Source organism: Pholis gunnellus, assembly GCF_910591455.1.
Source record: "Pholis gunnellus genome assembly, chromosome: 11".
Lineage (NCBI taxonomy): Eukaryota > Metazoa > Chordata > Actinopteri > Perciformes > Pholidae > Pholis > Pholis gunnellus.
The window spans coordinates 20,357,227-20,375,633 of NC_136538.1; the positions used below are offsets into that span (position 1 = coordinate 20,357,227).

At 40.0% G+C, this 18,407-nt stretch overlaps 2 protein-coding genes across 2 annotated transcripts; one reads left to right on the forward strand and one right to left on the reverse strand.

Moving 5' to 3' along the window:
• Positions 1-8,622: 8,622 nt before the first annotated feature.
• Positions 8,623-14,257, reverse strand: LOC306703257 (clathrin heavy chain linker domain-containing protein 1-like; the record flags this gene model as incomplete). The annotated part of the gene is made up of 11 exons (XM_079169159.1): positions 8,623-8,819; positions 9,677-9,859; positions 10,237-10,439; positions 10,521-10,692; positions 10,775-10,881; positions 10,969-11,068; positions 11,671-11,786; positions 11,947-12,145; positions 12,560-12,648; positions 13,144-13,331; positions 14,060-14,257. 11 exons carry the CDS (start codon positions 14,255-14,257, stop codon positions 8,623-8,625), a joined length of 1,752 nt encoding a protein of 583 aa, XP_079025285.1.
• Positions 14,258-14,690: 433 nt separating this feature from the next.
• On the forward strand, positions 14,691-17,036 carry rps27a (ribosomal protein S27a). The gene is made up of 6 exons (XM_079168696.1): positions 14,691-14,732; positions 14,846-14,910; positions 15,300-15,354; positions 16,346-16,431; positions 16,531-16,662; positions 16,835-17,036. The coding sequence occupies exons 2-6, from the start codon at positions 14,863-14,865 to the stop codon at positions 16,982-16,984; spliced, it is 471 nt and encodes a 156-aa protein (XP_079024822.1). The 5' UTR covers positions 14,691-14,732; positions 14,846-14,862; the 3' UTR covers positions 16,985-17,036.
• The last annotated feature ends 1,371 nt before the right edge of the window (positions 17,037-18,407 follow it).

The window sequence follows — 18,407 nt, forward strand, 5'->3', positions numbered from 1 at the left end:
GTGTTATAATTCATTCATTCAGTAGTTGCACAATAAGTAAAGACTGACATCCAGCCATGGCAGAATGGCTAAAGCTAGAAGCAGCCTCTCACTTCATTTTTTAAATGCATTTTGTTCTGCAAATTATCTCCCTCTGCATGTCTTTAAATATTATTTGCTGCTTCCTGTTCCTCTTTGCTGCAAATGGAGATCAATAAAGTTTCTTTAAAGATCATTAAAGGAGAAAATTAGTATTTTTTAGTGGGGGAAGCTTGAATCTGTAGAGGAGCAAGGGGGACATGCTCAGTTTCAGTTTGAGAGATATAGAGTTACACCACATACTGATGACAGGCCGTGGTTTATATATAACATGTGAACGTGTATGTCTGTAAGTATATACATGACTCCTTCAGACTCTGGTGCTATTCAACATGCTTCTTCAATTCTGAATGCATCGACTAACAAGTGTTGTGTGTGTATCAAAGCCTGATTTATCTTCTTCCTCAGTGCCATAGAGCTCCATTGTTGCTCAGAAACTATCAATGAGCCTCGCTGTGGCACTTTGTGACATGTTCCTTCATTACCATTACCATGAACACACACACACACACACACACACACACACACACACACACACACACACGCACACACTGTGGTCTATTTTGACTCAACCCCTCACACCAATAGTATTGAGAGACAAACTATCACGTTATTGGTTTGGCAAGAAGAAACGTGGAGTCACTCTGATTGGTTTTAGATTTCAACGGATCTTCTGCTTTATCTATTGGGAATTTGTCACTTACTGGGAAATATTGTGCAGCTTTCAGTCACCTTTTGTGGTCTTCATCAGCCGATAAAAGGTCCATCTGCTGACGAGGACTTTCTTGTCAAAGGTGTTAACTGTATTTAGCATTTTGCAGTCAACTGAAGCTGTCTTTATGTGTCACGTTTGGTAAGCTATTTAGCCTCATGCACTTCTCTGCAGGAATAAATGATTTGGTCGCATCGCTGGAACAAACTTTGCTACGTTTGTGGAAACAAAGAACTTCAAAGTGTAATTGTTTAGGTTTGAGTAACAAAAGGGGAAACTGTTTGGAGAGTCACAGGTTTAACCGACTCAACCATAGAAACTTAAAGGTGATGCAGGAAGGGGATTTTATGAGTCGAGTCTCATAAAGAGAAATATAAATGACAGAATCTGAAAACTTAGAAATATTGAAACTAGTTTAGAGAGTCTGAAAGTTTAGACAGTTTGAGGTTTCATGACAAAGGGAAACTGAAAAAAAAATCCTCCATGTGTCAGTATGAATATTAAACATTATTTAAGTTGATACACAGAGACATTACAAAAAGTTTTAGTTTTAGTTGAGTACTAAATTGTATTTAAAGACACAGGAAATGAAAGCTAAGATGTTGACACATTTTTCTCTTTCTATTTTGGGGGTGGGGGGCTTCCCATGTCTCTAGCATCTCACTCAACACATAGTATTCATGTTGCAGGGCGTGATTAAGAAACTGGGAGCATGTTAACCAGGTCTGAAGCTCTCATTGCGTCACGTTCAGATAAAAAGCTTTAAAAAGACACAGCAGACAAACAGTCTGAGACTAGCTGGTGATCATTAAGCAAAGAGTCAAACATTTCTCTCAGGAGTCGGCGGAGACCAAAGACAGAGCTGAAACCGTGTGGATATTGGACTTACAGGTGTCAGCAGGACACAAACACAAAGACTCATCGTGAATGATCATGTAATCATCTGTAACTGAGGTGGAAATAAGTAGGATCGGCGGGTCGATCCCCGGCTTTGTTAGTTTCCGCTACATCCTTGTGCAAGACACTTAACCCCAAATTCCTGGAGGCTGTTCCGGCGGTGAATGATGACATGAAGTGTTGAAGCGCTTTGAGTGGTCGGAAGATTAGAAAAGAGCTTTACAAGTACAAGTCATTTACTGAGGGTGTCACAGGAGTGGACACGAGGCAATAGGACTGAAGACCCAAAATAACCAAACACTGAGGCAGAAAGGGTCAAAGAAATCCAGAGGAGCAAAAACACTGGTGGCAGGTATCAGGCATAGAATCATGTACAGATGGCTGTAAGTGGACAACAAACTGCTGCTGTTTTACTTGATTTGTGACCCTAAAAGGATGTATTTACTGGAGTGATGTTGCCTCCGTGTTGCAGCAGACGGTTTGTTTTGCAGTGTGTTGTGTTGGAAACAGCAGTCAGCTGACTGGAGGACCCTGCAGTGTATAGTCACTGTCAGCACAACAGTGAGTCACCGCACATGATGCGAGCTCCTCTGTCTGTCTCACACCTTCTATCAAACACTCTGGATGCGCTCTGATCGGCTGAGGTCATCTCTGCAGTCGCTCCTTCCTCAGAGAACGTCTGCTACTTTTGTGAAGGCGTCTTTTTCTCTGTGTTTCAGCCCTCCGTCCAGACTAACAGAATCTCCAGAGTACGTTCAGCTTAAGACAGCGGCTTGATACACTGAACGAGAAGAACTAAATGGGTGAATTGTGGTGTGTTTGTGTGTGTGTTGACCCAGTTGTTGCAGGCCGCTGACACACAGAGTTATCTTTAGTCCTCCAGCAGGGAGGCTAGGGATGATGGCAGCTGCTCGGTGGCCTAGCAACAGGTTTGGACTGTTTACAGCGTGTTTCAAGTTAACAGACACCTGCAAGACCAGAGTGTGGGTGACATAAATACATGTTAACGTTGTGCAGCATGCAGATTTATACATGTGCTGTTTATATGTTGTTGGTGTTGTATAGACCCAGTGATGGAATGCACTTAAGAACACATTTTAGTTACTTGTACTTTACTTGAGTACTTTCATTAAACTTCTAATGATATAATACTGGCTATTACTTGTTAAAGTATATTTACAGTGTGGTAATTGTACTTTTCCTGCAGTAAAGGATCTAAACACTTCCTCCACCACTGCAACATGTGAAACAACAAAGACAGAAAGTATCCCGTTGTGAAGACAGATAATCAGAAAGCATCCGTTCATTATTATCTTTAATAAACGGTCAGTCAGTTTGTCCTCCCACATCCTGTTTATCACAACAACATGTTATTAAAATCTGAATCGTTCCATCTGAATGATGATTACATTTACTTGCAGCACATTTTCAACAAACAAGCTTCAGCCTTTGCTTCCAAACATATTAATCATTTTGTCATTTTACTAGTTACAAATCTGTTTCCCAACTTTGATTGTTTGTATTTTGTGTTGTCCTTCTTTTTCTTTCTGTACTTTCTGCTTTCTTGTTTTTAGGATGAATTGTATTAACAGTGAGACATGTCTTACTCTCCTCTTTAGGATTGAGATAGCTTATTTATTTATGTGTTCTTCTTTCAAAAGGTAACAAACAAGAAACACGGAACTCTTTACAATCTTTTTCAGCCGTACAGTAAATACCTTAAATCAGCCTGTAATATACCATATTTAGGTTTTTAAATGAATAAACTTGCCTCAGGTTTAGGAACCTAAACAGAAGAGGTGAGGACGGGGAAAGTTCCTCACTTTCAAGGTCTGACACTCAAATGTCCTCACAGAAAAGTACATGAACACACTCACCTCAGCTCCACTCACTGGGGGACAGATGAGGGGGGATTACACAGCATTTTTCACTTTTTTCTACTGATGCCAGAGTATTTATAACACACACACACAAACACACAACCTCCTGACTGGGAGTATTACATCAGGAATGGGCATCTGTTGTGTGTGTTGGTTCCAGTTGATATTTCCATGGATTAAAGGTGTTGTTGCTGTTGGTTTGGTGGAAAGTACTCTGCAGAGCCGGCTGATGGGAAATATTTCTGAGGTGTGGTGAGGCAAGATGATGATGATGATGATGATGATGATGATGGTGTGTGTGTGTGTGTGTTATGATTGTTAATTATTAATTAATCCATATGAGTGTGAGGGTAACGTCCAGGTTTATTTATATGGCAATTTTAGGCACATTGGTTATTCTAAAGATGACATCTTACGGAAGTTTGCATAGTTAAGAGAGTTTAGTGAATCCTGGTGGTGGAAGAAGTACTCAGTAAAAGTACAAATACCACACTGTAAAAATACTACACTACAAGTACAAGTCCTGCATTCAAGACCTTAAGCAAAAGTAGGTAAGTATTATCAGCTAAATGTACTTAAAGTAAAAGTACTCATTGTGCAGTAAAACGTTCCCTGTCAGTGTTTTACTAACATAAATGATGTTTCTGCTGCATTAATGTCTACGTTGCATTTTCCACAACAGTGCCTCATATTTTATAAGATCATCATATGTTTGTAGCACATGTCTCTAAAAAGTAAACTTTTCATAAACTCAGGAAAACAGCCCTGTTTTCAGCTTTGTGACGATGCATTTTCCATCTGACCCAAGAGGCTTTTTAAACAGTTTATTTACCTAAAGAAGTAGCATCATTTTCTCAACACATGAACGAACACTTCATCCTTCAGTTTATCACAAACACACAACATCAACACACCTGGAATTACATGGTTTTCACTGGACAGGAAGGGGATGAAAAACTGTCATCGGAACAGAAACTACAGCTGTCAGATAAATGTAGTAGAGTAAAAAGTACAGTATTTACCTCTGAAATGTATACGTACAAGTAAAAATTAGCTTAAAATGGAAAACCCAACTTAAGTACAAGTACCTTGAATTTGTACTTCAGCAGTGCTTGAGTAAATGAACGCTGGTGAATCCGTCTTAAAACTAAATGCTAAATGTGATGGGAGTGAAACACAAAGAGAGAATTTGATCATAAACCACAATATGTAACGACAACCCTTTGTTCACAGAAAGACAACTGTGGATTCTGTCATCCATCATTTATATCACAATAAAAAATATGGAATAGAAATCGACAATACATAGTGTGTGATACAGACCTAAAATGATGACGGATCTATCTATCTATATGTCTGTATATGTCTGTATGAACGTATCCTACCTTGGGAGAAAAGAAAAGGTGTGGTTTGAAAATCAAAGAAGCTGTGTCATGCTGGGCCAGCATCACACACACACACACACACAGCAGGAGATCAATATGCTGTAAATGGAGCCAAGCGGTTGTGAGTCAGCACTGAATCTTTGCATCTCTTTCTCTCTTCCTTCTGCTCTTCAAATATAAATGTGTGAGAAAATATATTTCTCCTCTTTGAAAACCTAAAGCAGGCTGTTTGAAAAAATACAAACAGTAAAACATAAGTCTAACTGCTGTTTTACTTGTCTATAGTGAGCATTTAAAACATCCAAAGGCTTTGTTATAAATAACACTAAATAATCACATTTAGTACTAAAATAAAGTAAACCAGTGGTGGAAGAAGTGATAATTTACTGAAGTAAAAGTAGCAGCACCACCGTGTAGAAATTCCAGGTCGCAAATAAAAGTCATGCATTTAACATTCTACCTAAATAAAAGTAAACTCAATTTTACACTTACTCAATTGCAATTAGAAGTACCTCAAAATTGCACTGAAGTACAGTACTTGAGTCAATGTACTTGGACCGCTATACACAAACAAAATGCTGTTTATTAGTCTTCCACACAGATCTTTGCCTGGTGAGGATCATGACTTTTTACCTGTTGGGTTAGCTTTAGCTCAGTCTGTTAGCATATTCAAGACTCTCATTTTAAAACAACGAGCTGGAAACATAAAGTCTTTCTGGTAAACTCCGACACTCTGGCTTTCTTTTGAGACCTCCAACTGCTTCATCTTCATGTTATTGGTGCCGACATGGACGACCACTAGGGTTGCAAAGGATCGTATTTTGTATTTTGGAAGGGGGGTCATGGGGAATGATTTTTGGTTGTTGTTCAGTGAAAGTCCAATACAATGTTAAATGTGTTGGCTCAGGAGGATGCAGGACTATATAGCGAGGGTTGAAAACCGGTTTGGAGAGGTGACTGCTGACCGGCCTGCCAGTCTTCCCACGCTGCTGATCTGAGATAAACTCTGCACCCCCCCCCCCCCCCCCCCCCCCCCCCGACGACGGCTGTTTTATCTGTCGTGAGCTCCTCTGTGTTTACAGCTACACACAAGCTTAATTTCCTGCATTTCACAGGCGAGCGGAGAGAGAGAGAGAGCACATGAAGAGCTGGACAGAGAGGATGCTGGGTTAACAGTCAGCCTCAGTTTATAGACTGGTGGGAGTGTGTTTGCTCAGTGTGTGTGTGTGTGTGTGTGTGTGTGTCATTCACAGATTGAGGCCTGCAGACGACACAGAGCCTCTTCTGTTTGACCTGCTCAGAGTGTGTGTGTTGTCAGGTTAGTTGGACTTGTGAGGACTTGTGGCCTGCTACTATTCTTATGAGGACATATTGGTTCAGATTACAGGTAAACCGACTAACAGACTATTTATTATTTTAATGTAGTATTTTTACTCATGGAAAAGATCTGAAGACTTCTTCACTGCTCACAGATATGAGAAGCAGCTTCAGCTGTGACACAGTTTTGTAGGATATATCTGATGTCTGCTCTCTGATCTGTTTGGTGAGGAAACCCTCCATCTACCTGCTCGTTATCTGCCTCGTTAAACACACTGCAAACAGTCTGTGATTTAAAGCCACACCGTTTGACTGACTCCAGCTGTAAACACCTTTAATAAAAAGCATGTTTTCAACCAGAGGCGAGGGCGTAGGTTTGGTTTGAGAAGTCATAAAAGTGTTTTTAGTTTCCTTTATACACCTGAAGTATTTGTTGTATTTCAAGCTCTGAGCTAATACTAGTTCTGAATCGTGTTCCATTCAATACAAACATAAATACAATAGTACAATATTTACCTCTGAGATGTAGTGGAGAACAAGTAGCAAATAGCATAACATGGAAATACTTGAGTAAAGTACAAGTATCTGGAATTTGTACTTAAGTACAGGAGTTTATTAAATGTGCTTAATTACATTCAATCACTGCAGAGGACATAAAACTTAAACTACACTTCTTCCTCTGAATTTCTGCCCTCATGTCTTGTAAAACATAATAAATCTTTCATTAACTTATCAAATGATCATTTCCAGGAAAGAAGTATAAATCTAGTATTCAAGCTTATGTCTCTGAGCAGTCGGTGATAACTGAAAGTCAGATGCACATATCAACACCTTTATCAACTCAGACCTTCTTTTATCTGGACTCTGGACAATAAGAGAACAATTTGTTCAGAGAAAATCAACCTGAAGCAACGTAAGCGAGTGGGTTTAAGTTACGCCCTCGACCATGAGGGGGCGCTCTGACAGCTGCACCACGTCATGACGGATTACACTGTGAAGTAGAAACAGGAGTGGCAAGTTAAAAGTGTGTTTTAGTCATCTGACACCAACTTTTTGCTCCTCGGTGAGAGAGACTGAGGAGGTCTCCAGATTTCTGAGCTCCTCTCTGACCTTTCACCTCTCACCCTCTTCCAAAGCCATCAGCTCTCTCTACAGGCGTATGGAGCCTAAATAACATATAACAATACATTATGATGTATTATTATATGTTACTTTAAGCTACCCAGCAATCAGTTAGTCCATGCCTTTAATATATATTATTCTGAAATGGACAAATCTGTATAATGAGTACTTTTACGTTTGTATTATTTACTTGAGTAACATTTTGAATGCAGGTCTTTTACTTGTCCTAGAGTATTTCTACACTGTGGTATTACTGTGGTATTAAGTACTTCCTCCACCTCTACTTCCAGGTCACTTGTACTACTAGTTTTTAATCGTTTGTAGTATTTCATTCATAGAAGGTTTCTTTCATCAAACTCTGGGAAAAGCCTGAAGTTTCCTGAATTTATGAGGTAAATTAGGATCTACAAGAGGGTAAAATTTGAACAGTTTAGTGCTTCTTTGCTTTAAAAGTGCTCTTTAAATAAACGATTATCTATATATATATATTATTATAAAATGATTATCTTTGTTTGAAGGCCACTTTAATCTCAGTTTGTGCATTTGTTCGCCACCTGCAGGCTGTCAGCCGCCACTACTTCAGATTTTTACCTGAGTCATCTCACTGAAACAAAGAAAAGATCAAAGGTCTCCTAGATAACTGAAGGATCACATGTCTGTGATCAGGATAATCCCAATGGCCATTGGCTGACTATTTCAGCCAGCATTTTCCACCCCTCCCCCTATCTGCGCCATCTATTTGGCTGCATTCCTGAGTTTTGCGCCGCCCCAGATTATTGTGATTGTTTAAAGAACTACAAACAAGCCCCAGCATTATCCCCCCCCCCCCCCCCTACACCAGAATGACAATGTGTGGAGCCAGACCTTTCGTTAGCGCTGACACGGCGCTGTGGAATCAGTTCTGGCTATGCGAGACTAATCTGGCTACAACACAAACACACAATGATTTTAAAAGTCTTTCAATTTCACCACATAAACATTACAATTCATTAAAGGGTCCTTAGATTGGATATTTAAGTGTAAGAGATTCAGATATTACAAATGAAGGAGTGAAACTTAAAGAGCTATTTGAGCTTTTACACAACAGCTACCAGAACGTCAGTGTTTTAAACAAGTTTTGAAGGTTTTCTGCCACAAACATAAGAAGATGAAACATGTTATTAACAGCTGATGTCTTTTTGCTTTGTGGGATTTAGCTTTCTGTGATTATTCTACCTTTCAGGTTCAGTATTCACAGGAAGACGTGCTCCATGAGCCGGGCTCCCTCCAGGTCCGGGGTTATGATTCGGGTCCCGCTCTGGTCCAGCAGAACAGACAGGACGGCCCGGCTCAGGTCAGCCCGGTTCAGCTCAGAGCACAGAGACGCCACGACAGACCAAACGTCCACTGAAGAGCTGCTGTCCTGCAGGATCGCCTCCTCCAAAACCCCTGAGAGGACCGAGACACACAGCGAGACTGAGACACACGCAGCTCACTTCAGGTCCGGAGTTAGTCTGCTTCTTTGTTTTGTTTTTTCATGAATGATCAGATTGAGGATCCATGTTTCCTGCCACGTGGTGGCTTGATGTGGAAAACTACAAAACCGACATCTCCGTCACTACATTTTAAAATCAGTATAACGATGATTAGACCTGAAATCTAGCTAAATGACTCATGTTTTCATGCATGTTCTGATGCATCATACGTCATGATACAACATGATAATTAATAATTGTTGCAAGAGGATGTTTGTTAAAGCACAGAACATATAAGTGAGATGTGGCACATTTATTTTGGGATCTTACTTAACTGGTGGTTAAGGCGCTATAAATACCCACAACCGTGCAATGTCATGACAGCTGTTCTGTTGGAGAACCTCGCCAATGTCTTCTTTGTTGTTCAGGTCTAATGAGTGGTGAACAAGGCACAAGTATCGACATGCAAACGGTTGTTTAAATGCGTTTCTGCTTCCATCCATGCTCTCTGTGGGAGTGGCAATGAAGCTTGTGGTGGTGCTTCCAGTTCCACCATGATTTAAATTCATGAAACAGAATCAGGAGCACGTGCATCTTTATAAATCGGGCTAAAAGAAAGGTTGTGTGTAGATTCATGACTAAAATCTGGCTCCCAAGTGTTTCTGTGTGTTTGATAATTTCATGGCAAAATCAGCACCAAAATTGCACTGCAGCAGCATTTGTTGGGAGTCAGGAAATGAGCAAACAGGCACAAACACACTGAGGAAGAACTGCATAAGAACTGCGTTTGTGTCACTGCTGGCTTTGTGCCTGCTGACAGTCAGTGTTTACCTCGTCCTTTGCTGACAATGCTGTCCAGGAGCTGCAGAGCGAGCTGCTGCTGCTGAGGGTCAGCCAGCAGAGTGGAACAGGCCACGCCCAAAGACAAGATGGCCGCCCGGCCCTGCTGAGGCGCCGTCAACAGCTGGAGGAGGGAGAGGCTGGGCGAGCGATACAGAACCCACATACAGTCCTCTGAGAGGGAGAGAGAGAGAGAGAGAAAGAGAGAGAGAGAGAGAGAGAGAGAGAGAGAGAGAGATTCATACACAGATTATTGTATGAGTTATGAAAGAAAACACACATTTGTCTTTCTATATTTGTGAGGACCCTGTTTGACGATGAAAATTTCAAAAATCAGATGTTGATGTTGTCCTTCTTTCATCCAATAATAACTATTTTAATGGAGATAAAAACAGTATAATTCAGACAGCAAATGTATTATTCAAACCGAACAGTCCTTTAAAATAGTGACGACTGGACAAAATGTCCTCACAATGCAGGAATGTCGTCACCACGATGGTAAAACAGGTAAAACAATACACACACACACACACATACACACACACACAGACCAGCGGTGAGGTCCCGGCAGTGGTTCATGAACTCGGTGGCGCTGTGGATGAGGCCTCTCCTGCAGAGGCTCAGGGCGGTCTTCCTGTCCAGCCTGCAGGCCTCGTAGACGGTGGTGGCCAACGCCAGACACAAGTCAGCCACGCCAGGGTTCTTCTGAGCATGCTCAGTCAGGATGTCGCCCATATCCTCAGAGAAGGTCAGTCTGGATAAAGGAGGATAAAGACTGTTAAGCGCCGAGCAGCAGCAGCAGCTGACCATAAAAACAAACACTTGTTGTGTTTACTTGTTGTTGTTGACAGCGTGGGTGATGAGCTGCGTGGCGCCCTGCTGCAGGGAACAGCTGACGAGCTGCAGGGAGAGAGCAGCTGATAGCTCCTCACCGGCCGGGACGGTCACCACTAAGGCCTGGAGGAAGAGGAAGAGAGGGGGGAGAGAGCCCGGCGGGCCCTTCACACCTGGGAGAGAGACAGGTGTACAAGAAGACATGTTTCAATAACAAACAAGAACCAACAAACAGAAACAAACGTTGTTTCCCACCTTTAAACATCTCCATGATGTCGAGGTTCCTCAGGACTCCTCGAGGAGATCTAGCAGCGAGGAGAGCCGCCTCCTCATACTGAGCCGAATCAAAGAGCTCAATGAACCTGTTGAAGAGAGAAAGGTGATTCAGAGAGTCAGAGAGTGAAGAGACTTCAGATAAACTGACCAAGAGTTGTTTGTGAACGCAGCACCTGTTCAGGTAATCCGCCAGCAGTTTAGACTCGTCCGCTCCGGTCGGCTCTTCGTGCTCGAACAATTCAGCGTCGATGCTGCGGCCTTCATCCTCCGTCACTGCAGGATGAAGGGGAAGATTAACAATGTTTCAATATAAAATCAACTTAATGTAACGCCTTCACTTCACTTTACGATTGAGTTGGCTAAGAGGTGACACATTGAATACCCCCGATGATAACATTTAGATTGTTACACGCTGAAATATCAAGGCAGGTTTTGATAATTATGAAAATAACTTTTGTCTAAATGTGATTGTTTAAGACATACAATTAAACTGGGAGTTTGTACTTTATGAAATGATAGCTAAAAACAATATGTAGTGAACTTTTTTACTATTTTAATGCTAGAAGCTAAAAACTAAAATAAATAGTTTGATAAATAAATAACATTGCCATTAAAAATACCAAAGATAATATTACAAATAATTGTATAAAATGACATAAATTGATATTTGTTTTGATTGGCTTCTTTATTTATTCACCTTTGTATTACTATTTATTTTTTAATTGATGAGGAGCTGTGATCACGTGTCATTGGGTCAACTTCTCGCCTGTTGGTTGATCATCATCAGATTGCATAGATCGACTACACATTCCTATCTCCCATAAAACCCATGAAGATGAATCCTAAAGTTGTTTCTGTTTGCAGCAGTGTCTCACCGCTGGTCTGTCTGATGTTCTCCAGTGTGGAACCCAAGAGTTCCTCCAGAGGAACCGGCTGATTCTCGCCCTCCCAGCCGGACAGACTGTCAGACACTAATCTCAGACGCTTGTATCTGCAGACAGACAGAAAAACACAGAACAACGTGATCACAGCTGCTCAACAAGCCTCACTCGGTAGGTCTGAATGTTGTAAACATGGTAGGTTGATGTCTTATAAAGCTAAGTTCGTCTTCGGCTCCGTTTTAAATATGAACCACTTCACAGGGCTCTTACAGGACTTTCAGTTGGTCGTTCTTGGTGCTCAGCTGGTCTCTGTGGTCCTTGGCGGCCTGCAGCTCGGCGTCCAGCTCAGCTTTGACCTCCAGAGAGATGCAGTGACTCTTCCTGTCCAGTAGAGCAGCTCTCTGGGATTCCAGATGCTTCAGGTGTCCGTCCAGAGCCTCCGGGTCCTCCGATTCAGCGACCGTCAAACCTGGGAGACGAGACGGACGTGAGGAGGAAACATGGATGCTTTACCGGAGATGATACTCTGTTTTGGTTTTCCATTAGCAGAAGTTGTGGCTTGTACCAATACATCAATAACAATCTCTGAGTGGTCATTTTGTGTCTGTTTGCAGCTCTTTGTTTATCTTTGTAGTTGTGTATGAGTCTCTTTGTGGTCACTTGAAACAAAAGCTCGGCCCGATTTACTGTAGAAACAATGCAACGCAACTGAATGACAAGTGAACATGGACAATATGTATGACGAGATGATGTCTGTTTTTGTTTTCAGACACTGCATAAATCAATTTATCACAGTAGAACGAGTTGTCTACCACAGACAAACCCCAAAGTTACACTTAATACACTTTCTTCTATCAGGCCTGAGTGTTAGTGTCAGTGGTACCAGGTATCCATGTGCTCTGGTCTTGAGAGCATTTCTGTCTCTTCATCTCCTCTTGAAGTTCTGCAGTTTCCTTCTGAACGACACAGATTCTAGAGAGAGTCAAAGAGACGAATGCAGTCAGTAAATAAAGTTGTGTTTAAAACCTCCCAACGATCCCTCACACAAACTTTCAAACATCGCCATCATATCAGGAACTCACACAAAAAGTTTATCATTTAATTAAATAGATGTATTACTATAGTATCTGAAATGTTGTATTTGTATAATAATAATACAATAATACAAGAAGTAGGTACTTTAATTGAGCATTTTCTTTGCATCACACTTTATTAATTTGTCCTTTAAATTAAACTTCCCAACAGCTTATACAAGTATTAATCCATTAATCAATTAGTTGATCCTCAACCACTGGAAATTACAATTACAGAAAATCTAAATAACCAAAATTGTTTAATTATGTGTGGACCTCATCTCTTGTAGTAATTAGCTAAAATAGGGTTTCAGGGCCTTTAACTAAAGTTTGAACCCTCACACATCCTTCTCAAGATAAAATGTCCTCACAAACATAGCACAATAGCACACACCTGTCCCTCAGGTGTGCGGCTCGTCTCTGGCAGGTCATCAGTGATTTTGGGTGTGACGTTGTGGCCGCCAGAGTTCTCTGAGCCGTCCTGGCCTCGTCCTCCCTCCTCTGCAGCTCCCCGATCACATCATCATACTCCCCCTTTATGGTCAGCAGAAGTCTCTGATAGGCCGTCGCTCGTCCGATCACCTGTAGACAAGACGAGGAGGAAAAATAACAAGAGAGAGCCACAGTCAGAGATACAATCACAATCATCTAGTACCAGCAATAATACTGGTGTGTGGGAAATACCCACAAGTTACATGTACAAGTACTGCATTCAGAACCTTACTTAGGTCAAAGTAAAAAAGTAGCAGCATCAAAATATACTTGAAGTACTAAAAGTAAAAGTATGTAATATGCAGTGGTCCATTTCAGAAGTATTTATCAGTGGTGGTGGAAGTATTTAGATATTTTATTTGAGTAAAAGTAACAATACTAAAGTTTAAAAATACTCCTTTACAGGTACAATTCTATATATTAGCATAATATATTTAAAGATATTTAAGTTGCCAAAAGTAAAAGTAGGCATTATGCAGGCCGATTATTATTATATTATTGGATTCTAATAATATGTCATAATTTATAAAAATGATTTCTATTTAGTTTTAATAATTTTAAACTAAAAAGTGACTAAAGCTTTCAAATACACGTTAGTGGAGTAAATGCATTTTTACCTCTGACATATAAACTAATGGAGAACGTTAATCCAACTGTCTGTCTGTCTGTCTGTCTGTCTGTCTGTCTATCTATCTATCTATCTATCTATCTATCTATCTATCTATCTATCTATCTATCTGTCTGTCTGTACTCAAGAAGTAACAGTAACGTTGTTTGAGTAAATATACATTTTACACAAAGTTTCAATGACGTAATACCTTATTAAACACGTAGCGGTAGATCATGTAGCGGAGTTTGACCTCTTCTGGACACCGTAGGTACCGTATCTCATGTTCGATAAACTCATCCAGAGATCTGAGAAACCTCTCATCGCTCCCATAAACCAAAATGTCCGGTGTTGAACATCTTTCTTCTGTTCTTGAAGATAAACTGCTGGAGTTTCGTGGCTCAGACATTTGTTATTATTTTATACACCTATTTTTTGTAACGCTCTTTCTTTCTTTCATTCTTTTTTAAGCATTTGGTTGTTTCCTTTTTAAATATGCCCCAACATACATTTAGACTAATACCAATTTAAATAACGATAGAGTTATCAAAAAAGACGTAAATCAACCACAACATAACAAAATGTGGACTAGGATTGCTCGTCTACCGCGTTGCTAAGGTTACAGTGAAAGTGTACCTGGGGAATTGTGTTTTTAGTTTTTTTTTCAGCTTAAAATTATGCGCGGTGATATATATGTTTAGACCAACGTTATTACCGATACGTTTGACAAAAAGGTCACAAAAACATAATATCGACAAATTGTTGATAATTTCGATCAGGCATTGCTGACGGGCTACCCACCCCGTGCAAACGCGGGCAGAAAACCCCGTCGCTCGCTTTCGGAAGCCCTCTTCTCATGATCCGCCATTAGGAGTGAGCCTGTGGTAAGATCGTGCTCTGTGTTTAAAACCGAATTATTACCACAAAATAACGATTTTAACGAGCATTTCTTTTGCAGCAGCAACAGCTCATAAGTTATGTGTGTTTTCCTTTGTAGGTGGGTTGAACGCCAGGATGCAGATTTTCGTCAAAACCCTCACGGGGAAGACCATAACCCTCGAGGTGAGCTAGCCGGGCTGTGGTGGGGGGATGTGGCGTTCAATGGCTGCAGTTACCTCGAGTTGTATTGACTTAATTGTCAAATATGCCGATATGTACACCTATAATTAACCCCATTATTACTTAAATCAGCTCCTACGGTGTTTAAACGTATTTAAACACCGCTAGAGTGGATGCTATACTCTGTCGTAGTTTATAATTAAAGCTAAGTGGCTAAGCTAACAGAACACCGTAAACACGTGTGGCTGAAGCAGACTTAAAATGACCATATTTCCACTTTTCAATATGATATATTGATGGAAATCAAGTTTTGGGTCTTATGCCCCAAATATGTCATTATTGACCGGAAGAAGGTGTCATGGCTGACATGTCTTCTCTTTACTTGTTCACAGGTTGAACCTTCAGATACTATCGAAAATGTCAAGGCCAAGATCCAAGACAAAGAGGGTGAGTTACTTAAAACTGTTTTATTTTTGTCATGTGACGTTATTGCTTTGGTGGCAGGTAACTCACTGCTGAGTTATTGTGGGCAAGAAACCAGCGGTGGAATGTAACTCAAGTGTAACTACACATGTGTACTACCACAGGGGACGTTTATGTACATCTAATACTTTTTAGCACATTTTCCTGATGACTTGAATACTTTTAATGAAGTTTATTATCTGAAGTACTTCTTCCACCATTGTTGATAACATTTAATCTTTAGGTTTTGGGCAATAACATCTTTAAAAGTACCTACTAATTGGCTGATTAATTGATAACTATAACATGTGTTACAGATGTTTGATGTTAAAAATAGCTCTGTTCACCATTTAAACAACCTGATCAGCTGTTATGCAGCCTGATAATAGATCATCTTGAGTGAGAATCAACTTCAATTCCGCCTTAATACGTTTCTTAAAATATGGGAGAAGAACACCTGGTTTCCCTTTAATGTCCATTAGTAGCATCAAAGTTACATACATTGTTTTGTTAAATGTCACCACGTTTTGTTCGTTTGTTCCAACTCACTGAAGCTACATGTTGAGCTGAGATACATTTGGCTTCTTTTGAAACGTTGAGAGCTCCACGAGAAATGAAAATACAGATCTGAGTTTGAACAAAGTCTGGCTCCTCAGCTGTAATGTGTTTATAAATGAAATTAACAAATGAATGTCAGAGGAAAGGAAGACATTTTCATCTGATGTCTCTAATTGTAGAATCAAGCAAATTGTATGTATATAATGTTGGTTATTAAGGTGAACAGCAAACGTGCTGTGCTGCATAACCTAAGTTTTAGTTCCTTGGATCAGTTTTTACCAATATGGGTTTAAAATTTGTGTTAAGTTCAGCCAGGCTTTTTGAAATAATTGGATGTAAATCAAATTTTTCTGGCGCTGCAGTGGTTTTAACACACATCTGTCAGAGTCTGACTGTCAATCTGTTTTCTTGTCTGCAGGAATCCCTCCTGATCAGCAGAGGTTGATCTTCGCTGGAAAGCAGCTGGAAGACGGACGCACGCTGTCCGACTACAACATCCAGAAGGTGAGACAAAAGTCCCGATCAGACCTAAAATAGGTGGTTTTATCTCATGAAAAATATCTGTTTTTAAAAGACCAACAAGCTGACTTCTCTTGTCTTCAGGAGTCCACCCTTCACTTGGTGTTGAGGCTGCGTGGTGGTGCTAAGAAGAGGAAGAAGAAGTCTTACACCACCCCCAAGAAGAACAAGCACAAGAGGAAGAAGGTCAAGCTCGCGGTGCTCAAGTACTACAAGGTACTAAATATTACATTATTTAAATCTTGTGTAATGTCATTCAGGTTGAAGTATGTCATCGGTTTTGATCAAGTGAGGAAGAAACATCTGAAATACTGAATCCGATCTTTGGAAAACATTTTACTAAGTTTATTCTTTCTGAACTAAAGTGTTTGTTGTTTTTCTCCTCCAGGTTGACGAGAACGGTAAAATCCACCGGCTGAGGCGCGAGTGTCCCGCTGACGAGTGCGGTGCCGGTGTTTTCATGGCGAGCCACTTCGACCGTCACTACTGCGGAAAGTGCTGCCTCACCTACTGCTTCAACAAGCCCGAGGACAAGTAGACTAACTGACTGGTGTTAACAATAAAATAAAGACGCAAATGTTTTGACACAACGCAGACTGTTTTCTCTGAAGCTTTTCCATCCCATCGTCTTTACGATAAATATATTGACCTATACATTTCTAACCTGGTAGCTAGAATCTATGGATAGTGAAGTGATTATTACTATGATGGGATTCCCAGAAATACTATTAACTTAAGGTATCAATTTAGACAAATTATGTAACTATTTTGTAGAATGTCAAGACTTAGATTAGAAATTTTTCTGGTTCATTTCCAAAGAAGCTGTGCAGCCTGTTTTTCAGAGACTAAACTGAATATTTTGGTGTCTGACTTCAGGAAGTTAGGTTTTTTTTGCCTTAGAAAACATCAAATTTGGTTTAATCTGTAAAGAGATTATACAGAGGACTTAATGTTCAAGATGAAGTTTAAAAATCCTATTCATACATTTCTACACTTAACCTCATTTACCCGTTTGCACTGATGCTGCATCAGGAGACCGAATTTAACCCGCTAAGTTTGGTGGACCTGCTCACCTCAGTTATACAGTTAGTCTGGAGTTTAAACATGACAGTTGAGTCCTGATCATGGCAGTTAGACAATCTTGGGTGCAGGGAAATTAAATTGACATTCCTCAGTTATTGCTGATTATAGGAAAATTACTCCGTAAATTTGTGTCCTTTTGAGTTTAAAATCATGTAAACTGTCCTTTCAGACTTTCCACCTGGTTGTAAGTTGCAGTGTCCGTCCAGCAGGTGGAGCTGTTCAGTGTTCTGGAAAAGAAACCTGCAGAACAAAAGTTAAAACAAAATGTTCCACATTCATCATGTGACAAAAAAAAGCATTAAATGAGAATTATCAATTTGAATCAAAAATTTGTACTTCCATGTAAAAATATTAAATGTGGGTCAAAATACTTTATGGGGACATTTTGATATATAACGTAAGACATCAAGGTTTCATGTCGGGCGCTGAGGTAAATATGGTTTTAACTTTGTTTCAGGTGCGGAAGAAATAACTGACGTCCATTTCTCGTCTTTGTAACTTTTCTGCTCCAGATAAGGAAACTAAGAAATGAGCAATCAAAAATATAATTCATCCATTTTGATTTAGCAAATCACAGCTTTGATTTTCTGTTAGTCTTCACTAATTGACATTTTAAAATCATGTTTAAGTCACATCTTAACTTTGACTTTCTAGTAAATTTCTCTTCCTGCCATCTTTTAAAAAATCAAAACAAAGCTAGGACAAAACGACTTAAAATATACATTTTGGGAAATTGTTCATCAAAATTACACTTTGCAAGTAAAGATTAGTCAAAGTTTGACCATCTGGTTATTTTCAGTTTCTTTACAAATTCAGATTTTCAATCATAAAGATAGTCTGTTAATTATATGTCACAACATTTTTATGTAAACGAGTTT

What these genes read in the sequence shown, in the direction of transcription:
- rps27a (XM_079168696.1), top strand. Translation starts at nt 14,863, where the DNA reads ATGCAGATTTTCGTCAAAACCCTCACGGGGAAGACCATAACCCTCGAG. An exon ending in CAAGATCCAAGACAAAGAGG is followed by an intron (nt 15,355 to 16,345) that starts GTGAGTTACTTA and finishes TCTTGTCTGCAG; the next exon opens with GAATCCCTCCTGATCAGCAG. An exon ending in CCGACTACAACATCCAGAAG is followed by an intron (nt 16,432 to 16,530) that starts GTGAGACAAAAG and finishes TCTTGTCTTCAG; the next exon opens with GAGTCCACCCTTCACTTGGT.